Raw genomic sequence first — 12,149 nt, 5'->3', positions numbered from 1 at the left:
CAGCTGTTTCTTTTCCTTCCTCTGTGTTTTAATTGCTCATTGATGTATCTTTTGTTGCTTTTAGTGTAGCATTAAATAATAAAATGTCGCATGCAGACATTTTAGCCAAACCTATGTTTGAAAGTTTGGCACTAAACAGCACATAGTAACTAACATTCAATGACTTTGTATTGACATTACAGGTAAGCTTCGGAGTTGGTCTACATCTGATTTTGTGCCTCTAGGGGGCGCTGTATTCTGCTCACGGCAAGCTTCAGTACAGGCCCATCAGCAGCCTATTAATGATGTACAAGTCGCTAGGGACCAGGCAGTGACAGCTAGTCAAGATCATACACTAAAGGTTGGTTAGCAGCCTATTAACGATGTATAAGTCGCTAGGGACCAGGCAGTGACAGCTAGTCAAGATCATACACTAAAGGTTGGTTAGCAGCCTATTAACGATGTATAAGTCGCTAGGGACCAGGCAGTGACAGCTAGTCAAGATCATACACTAAAGGTTGGTTAGCAGCCTATTAACGATGTATAAGTCGCTAGGGACCAGGCAGTGACAGCTAGTCAAGATCATACACTAAAGGTTGGTTAGCAGCCTATTAACGATGTATAAGTCGCTAGGGACCAGGCAGTGACAGCTAGTCAAGATCATACACTAAAGGTTGGTTAGCAGCCTATTAACGATGTATAAGTCGCTAGGGACCAGGCAGTGACAGCTAGTCAAGATCATACACTAAAGGTTGGTTAGCCGACAGTGTTTTTCCTCATCAGTGGTCCGCTGGCCAAATGCCAGTTACAACACAGAGGACCAGTCGATATTCTAGTGGTCAGACTGGCTTATTAGTTCACTGTTAAAAAGCATCCCAATTTTTATTTGAAATAAGACCTAGTGAAAAAGCTGGTTTCCATTTATCTCCCTTTTACTGCAAAATTGCTACCAAGGTGGTCCGGTAGCATGCATTGCAGTTGCAGTTGAGCTACTTTTCTTAAAGAGTGTGTACTGTTTCTTCTTTATTCAGGTTTTAAGATTGGAAGATTCCCTTTGTTGCAGTTGAGCTACTTTTCTTAAAGAGTGTGTACTGTTTCTTCTTTATTCAGGTTTTCAGATTGGAGGATTCCCTTTGTACATACACATTACGTGGCCACACGGGCAGTGTAACAACCCTCTACGTAGATAAGGTAGGTTGATGAAATGTAAAACTTAGTACAATGTTTTATTTAATATCCCTACATGAACTGCCGTCGATTTCACAAAGAGTTAGGACTCGTCTTATCTCGAGTTAGGACGAGTAACTCTTCCTAACTTAGGATTAATCTTAAGGTCTGCATGCTACAGTGCAGGGTTGGGACTCGTCCTAAGTCCTAAGATTAGTCTTAAGTTAGGAAGAGTTTTGTGAAATCGACGGCTGGCCAATAGGGATAGGCCAACTGATTGCAATTTTTATTCCATTCGCTTCTCTTTTTTACTGTTATGAATTTTAAATCAAATTGCTATTCCGGCTTATGTTTTTATTCTGTATATGTATTTGACTGCACAACGCTTTGAAACAGTGTTAAAGCGCTTTATTAATGCAGCTATGGTTCAGTTCTATTTCTAAAATGTTCCCCTTTTTGATTGCTTGTTTCAAGTCTTACTTGTATACCTAAAAGGGATTGTTCCTGTGGAGAGTGATTTGGTTCGCTTTTGGGCAATCCCAATGTATCTAAATGTTTTCCATACGTTTCTTGTTATTGTTTCTGTGTGTGTTTTTGATGTTTTTAAAGCCTGGACGAATAATAAATCATTTTCCCTTGTACTTGTAGCACAACTCTTACCAGATAGCGAGTGGATCGGATGACGGCATGGTGAGACTGTGGGACACTCTTACCGGTGCGTGTCTCCATTCACTGTGGGGGCACGTCAGTACGGTGCTTTCAGTCACACTGAGTCAGGAACATGTAATCAGTGTGGGAATGGATAACAGATTGTGTGTCTGGAAGCGCAGGAGAGGACGTATGATACATGTTATTCAACTGGTAAGGTCATAGGTAGTCACAGATGATTTGAGAAGGACTCCAAAGATTCCAATTCAGTTTTGTGATCCTCTCATATTCCAATAAGCCTTTTTTAGGTATGGCGGACATGATAGGAGTGTAATAATAATAATAATAATAATAATAACAAGGTCTTATAGAGCGCACAAATCCACAAAAGTGCTCAGGGCGCTATTACAGAGAAAAATTCAAACAAAAATAATAAAAAAACAGATTAAGTACAAAAGAATGGATCTATTGACATGAGGTGTGTTTTGAGAGATGTTTTGAAAGAGTGAATGGAGGTGGATGTTTTGAAAGAGTGAATGGAGGTGGATGTTTTGAAAGAGTGAATGGAGGTGGATGTTTTGAAAGAGTGAATGGAGGTGGATGTTTTGAAAGAGTGAATGGAGGTGGATGTTTTGAAAGAGTGAATGGAGGTGGATGTTTTGAAAGAGTGAATGGAGGTGGATGTTTTGAAAGAGTGAATGGAGGTGGATGTTTTGAAAGAGTGAATGGAGGTGGATGTTTTGAAAGAGTGAATGGAGGTGGATGTTTTGAAAGAGTGAATGGAGGTGGATGTTTTGAAAGAGTGAATGGAGGTGGATGTTTTGAAAGAGTGAATGGAGGTGGATGTTTTGAAAGAGTGAATGGAGGTGGATGTTTTGAAAGAGTGAATGGAGGTGGATGTTTTGCTTTGGGTGTACATGTATTCACACAAATTGACCCAAACCTTATAGTGTTGTAGCATTGTGTTCCCCATATCTTGAAAAGGCTTTTAGACGGAGTCCTTAGGAAAATGGGGAATAAACTTACAAATCTCTGACCTAAGATTGGGTCGAAAAAAAGAAAAAGTTCAGCACTTTTACAGAAAGCGGAGAACTGTGATCTTGCATGATATATATTGTCATGCTTAAAATGTATCTAAACCTGACTCATGTACTAAATTGTTATCTCTAAATTGTATTGGTTGTATCATTTGTCATTTTGTCTACTTTGTTTTATATTTAGGCTAATTATTGCCATTGTTTCTTAACTCTGAAATTTTTTCTCCCTGTGTACTTTGTTCTAACTCTTCACAGTTTTATATTTCCTTATTCTACCATTAAGGTTGTTTATCCTAATCTGTTTTGTATTAATGTAACGGGCACATTATCACAAGCCTCAGCTTTTAGGATGATGCCTCCCTGTGCAAATGTGGAAATAAATGTTCTATTGAATTGAATTGAATTGTATTGAATAGAATTGTAAGCGCATAATTTGGCAGTAAGCAGAGCCATGAAAATGGGTCCTAATGTTATGGGTTGTTTTGTGATAATAATAGCATTTGAATTGAACATGTACTGTACATGTAGATGCACGGTATATGTACTTATAGTTGGTCGCTCAATCAATTTTGGCCCCTAGTTGTCTATTTCCATGATTTATTGTTTCTAGTATTGTTATTTTTAATTTTTGTTTTTATTATTTACTTAATTGTTTATATTGTTAATTCTTATTTTTATTTTAACATAAAATATATATTTTTGTTTATGTTTACTTAATTATTTCCTCTTTTTACTAAAATAAAAACTATTTTTTCGCACTTATATTACTTATTATTTATCTCAGGCCTACTCACTTATTTGTTTATTTTCTATTGCTTACTTTTTTTGTCTGGTTTACTTATTCATTTATCGGTTTTGTTTGTTTTGGACAAACAATTAATAATAATACTTGTTCAAATAATAATTCTAATCTATGTCGTTCTGGCTACAGGACCCAGGATGCAGTGGGACGGTTGTCTCTTTATCCAATGTTCTCATGGTCACAGGTGGACAGGTAAGATATTACTTCTTCTTTGTAGATGTCAAACTTATTTTCTGAAATTATTTTAAATCACTGTTTTTTCCCCACACTGAAAAAATAGTATTTCTGTGAATTGTGGGGGACTGCCCCCTATCTGCCGAGCTCCTATCCGCAGGAAATTACGTTACTTCTTATTTTTTTCACACCGTGCACACCTTCAAACATCACTTACATTTTAATGGTTGATTTTTTCTTACAGGGCTATTTAGCAGTGTGGGACATCATTAATGGTGAGCCATTACGTGTGGTGGAGCTAGGAGGGGGTGAACAAGCAGTACGACAGATTGTAGTCACAGAACAAGGCAAGGCAGTCGTCTGTGACTACGGCAACGATCTACGATTGGTCACATTCCCTACAGAGCTCAAGAAAACTGACTGATGAAAGAGTTGTTGCCGATCTTCTCTGGAACACTCCTCAAACACTGCCCAAATAGTTGTATACCCCAGTCAGGACTGTGGCCAATGACGTCATGGAATGGTACCTCAGTTTAATCTCCTGAATGAGGTAATTTACCTCTAAGCATCCTGAACAGGGGATATAACCAAAAGTATTTACTCGTATCAGGAGATGTTTTTGTACTGCTTGTCACTAGCGTAAGCAGTCTAGCCTTTTCAAAGTTTAATTTGCCATATTAATTTGCCAAATTAAGACCAAACTTTCATCAAAGCTGCTCTTAAAACAGCACCATTTTTCAGAATGTTTATTGAACAGGACTAAGTTTGCGGCTTGTAATGTAGGGTGCACTGATTGCGAATGGTTCTTTCAAATTCTTTTTATAACATGCCATGATTTAGGAACAATGTTGGCTTTGAAGCACCAGCAAAGCAGTATGCAATTAAAGGCAGTGGACACTATTGGTAATTACTCAAAATATTTATTAGTATAAAACCTTCCTTGGTAACGAGTAATGGGGAGAGGTTGATAGTATAACACATTGTGAGAAATGGCTCCCTCTAAAGTGACGTAGTTTTCAAGAAAGAAGTAATTTTCTGCGAATTTGATTTTGAGACCTCAAGTTTAGAACTTGAGGTCTCAAAATCAACCATCTTAACGCACACAACTTCGGGTTCAAGGGTTATTTTTTCTTTCGTTATTATCTCGCAACTTCGATGACCGATTGAGCTCAAATTTTCACAGGTTAGTTATTTTATGCATAAGTTGAGATACACCAACTGTGAAGGCTAGTCTTTGACAATTACCAATAGTGTCCACTGGCTTGAAGATATATACCTTGAATGGGGTATATTTTGGGGGTTTCAGATTTCTGAATGAAGGATTTTGGTTTTTATCCTGAATGGGATATCGTGCACAGAAAGCTCCTTAACCATCCATGGTTTTAGTCCCCATGTTATTTTAACATGACAGATACCAAATGGTGTTTCTCTTATTACAGTTATACTAAGGTGCACCTCATTCAACCTTCACCTTGCTTTGGTTGATGATAAGGTACTAATAGGTTATAGTTTTATATTTTGAAGAAACTTTTATATTTTGCCCACCAATTGTAAATTTACGGGACGTATCTCTAATCTGGTCCCCTATCTTCTTTATCCGTAAGGATAAAGACAGGCACTGGTCTTACAGGCCCAATAATAATCAGTGGATTAACTTGCAGTGAAGTAAGCTTTCAATATTGGTCTACTCCGAAGTGACATAATTTGTCAGCTACATACAAGAGCAGTTAATTTAACTGTGCTTTCATATGCATGTAATCAAGTGTAATGTGCGTACACATGTAAATGGATGCGAGGTCAACGGTAATCTGGCAAGATCTTGCCAGGTACTCAAGGCTAGTATCTGGCGTTATTTACAACGTTATTTTTCTCTTCGTTTACCACCGGTTCTTTTCAGAACTAGCACTACTCAAAACGAAATATTCACATGGTGTTATCGCAAACCTCTCTTTCACTAACACTACTCAAAACGAGATATTCACATGGTGTTATCGCAAACCTCTCTTTCACTAACACTACTCAAAACGAGATATTCACATGGTGTTATCGCAAACCTCTCTTTCACTAACACTACTCAAAACGAGATATTCACATGGAGTTATCGCAAACCTCTCTTTCACTAACACTACTCAAAACGAGATATTCACATGGAGTTATCGCAAACCTCTCTTTCACTAACACTACTCAAAACGAGATATTCACATGGAGTTATCGCAAACCTCTCTTTCACTAACACTACTCAAAACGAGATATTCACATGGTGTTATCGCAAACCTCTCTTTCACTATAGTTATACTTCCACCATGCAAAGTTTAAAATCCTACTAACCATCTTTTGCTTTGAAGCAACTCTTGAAAATAGTACAGGACTCTAGATAGCAGCACACTTGGCAGGTAAAAATCCTGTGATCATGGAAATCAGCGCATGATCAGAACTAAGAGAAGAATGGAAATTTACTTAAGGAGACTTCTGACTTGTAGCATTCTAAAGCCTCCATTAATCCTTGGGTACATCATATGATGAACTTATGATTTACTTTGTAGTAATTGTGGGAAATTTTGTAACAGAGTAACATTGTATTCAGCTGAAAAGTGCAATCTACAAATATTGGTTTTCCCAGAAAGAATTGGTAAAACAAATCTGTACCCTTTAAAACAAAGTTACCTTCAGCGTGAGAATACAGTAGAATTGTGTCTCTTTCGTCTTTCTTGCCTTTTTAACTTAAATTTCTGTCTTTAAAATAATGGGAAGATTGTTGTCCAACTGTATATTATGATCATGATGCGTAATGGGCTGATTTGACAAAGCACTACAGCTGTGTTCCCATTCAACAGAAAAGTCACGGTATTTTAACAAAAACGGCTTCAGATTCATCTCAAGATGAGTTGTTGATAGTGCCAAAAGTGTTTGTATTGTGCCATTACACTCTGCTTAGCAATTGAGATTGAAAAGCAGTTAAAGGGAAAGTACACATTTGGTAATGGTCAAAGACCGGTCTTCTCACTTGGTGTATCCCATCATAAGCGTAAAATAACAAGCCTGTGAAAATTTGGGCTCAATCGGTCATCAAAGTTGCGAGAAAATTATGGGGGAAAAAACACCCTTGTTGGACGAATTTGTGTGCTTTCAGATAGGAATAAAAGACTTCTAGCTTGAAGTCTTTTATTATTTTAGTGAGAAATTACCTCTTTCTCAAAAACTATGTTACTTCAGAGGGAGTTGTTTCCCACAATGTTTGTTACTATTAACAGCTCTCCAATACTTGTTACCAAGTCAGTTTTTAAGTTAATATTTGTTTTGAGTAACTACCAAAAATGTACCTTCCCTTTAAGATCAATCTTAGCTCTTTGTGAAATCAAGGAATAATACTGAGCACAACTTGTTCAAAGACCAGTGTCCCTGGAAATTAAGGCAGTTTGAAGTACTTTTAAATTTCAACAAAATAAGGATTTGGCTCAAAGGTTGACAGTAACTAAACATCTCTTGGCTTATATAAACTGGGTTGTATAAACAAGTTAACTGGTAATCTCGACCTACTCCGTGGTAACTAGATTAACGGTTTTATAGTATGCTTTAACTTTGTAAACCATCCTTTATTTGGGGTTCTTTATTTTGTGTAATCTTTTTTTAGGTTACATACTTTGGTTGCACTATGAATTGGTAAAGAAAAGATTATGCGTCATTTAAATGATAAAGTATTAGGTATATTACTCTACAATGCAGTTTTATTTCAGCTTTTCTGGGTTTTTATTAACAATACTATTTCAATTTTAGAGATGTGCCATTAGCAAAGAATATTTATTTCTTTTGAATAATTTAGAGAACAATTTTATACTTTTTTTTTTACCTATGTGTGGCTTGAACAATTTTATTTTAAGGTAGAATATAAAAACTTTTAATGTATATTTTCATGAAATGGGTTGGCCATACAAACGAAGATAAAGCTTAAGTTGAAAGTTATTCAGTATTCGGCAAGGAGATTTTTTCCCAAAGGAAAGCCTAAAACCTAACAAAAAGGGAAAAGATTAAATGTCTTCATATTCTGGCTGGTCTGTTGAATAAGTTCAGTTGATGGTTATCTGACTGATTCTACACACTTTACAATGGCAGAAACGCCCCCTAACGGTTGAATAGTTGCTGCGTGTGTTGCGTGAGTGTACATGTACGTGCATGTACATAACGTATAGGGCTTATGGTTTTATCAATTCAAGGTTTTATCAATTCAACGTCTTGTACAAGACAAGGTTTTATCAATTCAAGGTTTTATCAATTCAACGTCTTGTACAAGACAAGCTTGCGGAACATGCAATCAGCTTTTGCAACATTGGACAGTCATGGCAGTAGTACATTGCTTGTAGATCCTTCATTTGTAGTGCAAGTTTCTGGACAGTTTATATTTCAGTTGAGTATTGGGTAATGTGTGTAACATTGTCATAGCTGTGTGGGGTCCATATGGAAGCCCATCCTGCAATATCCTAACTGAAATTTCTTATCAATATGATCAATACATAATATGCACTGATCAAAACTAATGAATTATTAATAAGCTGTGGGCATGATTTACATATGAATATTCATGTAATGATTTCACAAGCTATTTGACCAATATGTGTACAACTTAATATTGAAGAGTAAGAATATCGATGAATTTGTATTTTTGTGTGTAGTTGAGGTGAGAGGTTAGTGTATATTTTATTAACCTTTATTGGGTGCTGCTGGAGGTTTGGGGTTTTTATTGTGATTTAATAGTTGAGAAACCTGTGGGCAAGGAGGGTATTCGTAGCTTGGACTAAAAACTTACGTTTTTTTAATCTGCAGTCAAGTGTCACACGAGGCAACTTTCACAGGTAACTTTCACAGGTAACTTTCACAGGTAACTTTCACAGGCAACTTTCACAGGTAACTTGGAGGCAACCAACTGCAGTGCGAAAGGGCTTTATATAAAAAGCATACAGGCAAAGGTTTTCTGACTTTTACATTGTAGTGTACTACAGGCAGACAGGTATTGGGAGGTGGGCACTGTCACCAAAAAAAAACCTCCCTCCCTCTCTCTAACTATTAAAAACTTGTTTGATTGAAGCCATTATTTGTGGTGCAACAAAAAATACAATGATGGGTAGTAGACAAATCTTGATTCTTCGCGATTTGAAGCTTTTTGTTACTCGACTCTCAAACCTATAGAGGATGTCAGGCAGTTGGACTCGAGCCCAACTAGGTGTGGTTTTGAAGGTTTTTGAAATGATTTTTTTATGTAATTGTGGTACTTGGTTAACATCAAGATCAAAAAAACCTTCCATTCCACTCGACAAATAGTTTGGTCTTGCATTATTTTTTGTTGTTAAAATAGAATTGTAAGTACTTTTTATACAAGAAAGAAAAGAAAATGATTTGTAATATTCTGGACATTCTGTGGTGTTGGAATTATTTAAAGATTGACAGAGCCAAATGAAATGTACATATTGCATGTGAATTAATGTAGAAATAAATATGTAAACTACTATTGTGGATTTCTGTTTTATTTGAGTTTCGATTCAAGATGTAGAGCAAAGAAACATTCAAACAGGTTTTTTTTTCATGTACATGTGCTGCATATTTTTGGAACTCCTTGCCTGGGATAGGTTTCCCTCCATCTTACAATCTAGAGCAAGTTCGAGTGAGCACCATGGTTCACTTAAGGTTGATTATATAACTGACATACAGATCCTTGTCATTTGATTGGTGGAACTTACTTCACGTGACATTCACTATTACTCCCATCCGCACCGGCGATCAAAAAGACGTATTCGATCATGGGGAATAGTATTTCCCATTCAACAGTTAGGATCATCCTTGTTCCCGATGTTTTTGAGCAGTAGAGCGCCGCTGCTAAATCAAAGGAGCACCTGTGCACAAGGTTGTGCGTTGTTGTGCATTGTTGCCGCTATGCGGCGCTATATGATTTTCGGTTGTCAGTAATTTGTGTGATTTTTCATAATGTTATACTTTTAAAATACATCAAATGACAGGGATCTAATATGTCAGTTATATTAAACAAATATTGAGTGGCTTTAATTCGTGGAATGGAAGGAATATTATCGCTCGGTAAAATTAGAACTGTTCCATTTCACGAGGCGAAGCCTCGTGAAAAGGAACAGTCCAAATGTTACCTTGTGATAATATTCCTCCCATTCCACTCTGAGCCACTCAATATTTGTATACTATTTTGACTCTAACCCGTGCTGGCCGACTATTGGTGAACTACTGCGGTTGACCATTTGGAACCAGCCTCGGGACCCTGGTTCCTTCCTTGTTCCTAATAGCCTGTTCCAAGCTACATGTAACATTTGTGAAGGGCGGAGGGGAATCAGTGACATTATTCCAAAAGGAGGGGGGCAATGGAGTGTTAAATAACTTGGTACCGCGCCGATGTTTGACTAGGCTTCCAAGTGAGTCGTTTGAGTGAGTACGTCACTGCGCATGTACGTTGCTAGTCACTGCGCATGTACGTTGCTAGTCAGTGGTCAATCACAGGTCCACTAAATTAGTGCACTTGATTGTGCTCCTAGACTGAAAGTTAAATTGCATGCAACAAACAACTATTGAAGAAGGACATAGTGTTCAACAAAGATTCAGTAATCAAATTTTTATGTCAATATATTTATTCCACATGATTACATGCTCTTATGGACAAAACATATTTTACTAATCAAACCTTTTAAAATACAAATCCATTAAACAAGTTAAACATCACAACGCTCCATCGAATTTAACAAAGTGGGAAATTCTGAAAACAAAGATGTAAAATTAATTGCCAACTAGTTTGTAAAAACAAATGTATGTAAATAATTATTTGGTTTTCAGATGTAGACTTGGTGCAGAGATGCCAACATTGAATTTTAAAAAAGAGTAGCATCTCCCAAATGTTAAGGGCGAGCGCAGCTTGGGCTCCCTAAACCGATCTTTCTTTTACTCTCTACAATGCTAATAAGCTCATTTTCAGGCATTGTTGTGAAATAACAATTACCTGTATGCATCAACAGAACAGCTACAAATGTTTGTAATGGCCAGTGAAAAGAAACTTGAAGAAAAAAAACTGATTTCCCTCATCTTCTGACTATGTTTCAAAAATAAATGTAACATAAAAAAGGGTGGCCTTACTTAAATGTAACATAAAAAAGGGTGGCCTTACTTAAATGTTTTTGTTTTAATGATCAGAAATGCAACAACAAGCTATTGGGAGAGAGAGAAAAAAAAAAAAAGTGTCCGGATTTTGGGCAAAAAATACGTGTCCGTATTTTGGGCATTGTCTGGACATCGGCGCTACAATTACTGGTAGGAAAACATGAAAAACTGTCTAGCTTAGACCTCACAGGCCACTCAGTTGAAGGTATTTTTGTTCAGAAGGTCTCCTTTTTTTGTCGCCATTATTTCTTACTTTTTGTGCCAAGCTTCGATGAAGTACATGTACAGACAGCGTGGGCACAATAATAGTGGATACATGAGGAATGAGGTTACTGTGACACATTTAGCTCACACACAACTTCATTCCCCACGCACGTGTGCACTATTCCCCATCGTGTAATAGAGATCAATGGGTACGATCTTGCAGCAATCACTAGCGTAAAAAATGCACACTCAGCCGGCCAGCCAGCGGGGGAGGGCACGCAACAATCATTACGTCGAGACACGTACATTCTTCGAGTGAATTCGCCGCTATTATTCAACACTGCGTTCTAAAATAAAAAGTGTGTTTTTCTTTTCTGTCACAATTGTTTTGATATTTTTCTTAATTTGTATTTCCACTTAATAGTTCATTCGTTGTTTGCATGTATTGTACGATTTAATAAAATTATATTGGGCGGCTTGTTTATATTGAGTATTATCGTAGCGTCGTAGTCACGGCTCGAAATCGTATTTGCTACGCCCAAATCGTGTATGTTGGTATCTCTGCTTGGTGTGTATAGTTAAGAAGATAGTTTGCCGAGCTCAAATTGGCAGAGTTTCGATCACAGCACTGTAAAATACAATTCATATCAATCAGTAACCTTTCTTGTTTGTTAACTTAAGCATCACTTTGGTTCATTGCGGATACCTGACTAAGTTTCCTATAAGTAACACAACTGTAAAATGAATAATAGTAAAGCATTTACCTCGCATTATAAAATGTATCATTAAATTAAGATAAGTAGGATTTGAAACTTTGCATGGTGGAAGTAAGATATAGAAAAGTTTGCGGTAACACCATGTAATAACAATCTCTAAAAAATGAGTTGGGGTGGTTCTGAAAAGAACCGTTGGATCCAACGGTTCTTTTCAGAACCACCCCAACTCATTTAGAGATTGTTATTACATGGTTAATCCAA

At 36.9% G+C, this 12,149-nt stretch overlaps 1 protein-coding gene and 1 long non-coding RNA gene across 2 annotated transcripts in view; both read left to right on the top strand.

Moving 5' to 3' along the window:
- LOC117300373 (sterol regulatory element-binding protein cleavage-activating protein-like) overlaps positions 1-4,760 on the top strand; it is a 33,003-nt gene extending 28,243 nt beyond the window's left edge. Inside the window, exons 18-22 of the mRNA XM_033784150.1 lie at positions 183-340; positions 1,090-1,170; positions 1,795-2,007; positions 3,763-3,825; positions 4,052-4,760. Coding sequence (XP_033640041.1) covers positions 183-340; positions 1,090-1,170; positions 1,795-2,007; positions 3,763-3,825; positions 4,052-4,231 — 695 coding nt within the window. The 3' untranslated portion in view covers positions 4,232-4,760. The remainder of the gene's footprint in view (positions 1-182; positions 341-1,089; positions 1,171-1,794; positions 2,008-3,762; positions 3,826-4,051) is intronic.
- A 2,375-nt stretch (positions 4,761-7,135) lies between these two features.
- LOC117300145 lies at positions 7,136-9,314 on the top strand. The gene is made up of 2 exons (XR_004520145.1): positions 7,136-8,018; positions 8,052-9,314. It is a non-coding gene; the product is annotated as an uncharacterized LOC117300145 (long non-coding RNA).
- The last annotated feature ends 2,835 nt before the right edge of the window (positions 9,315-12,149 follow it).

This window comes from Asterias rubens, chromosome 15, assembly GCF_902459465.1.
Source record: "Asterias rubens chromosome 15, eAstRub1.3, whole genome shotgun sequence".
NCBI classification, from domain to species: Eukaryota; Metazoa; Echinodermata; class Asteroidea; order Forcipulatida; family Asteriidae; genus Asterias; species Asterias rubens.
Note: the sequence above shows the minus strand (reverse complement) of the source record. Positions and strands in the feature narration are given on the sequence as shown.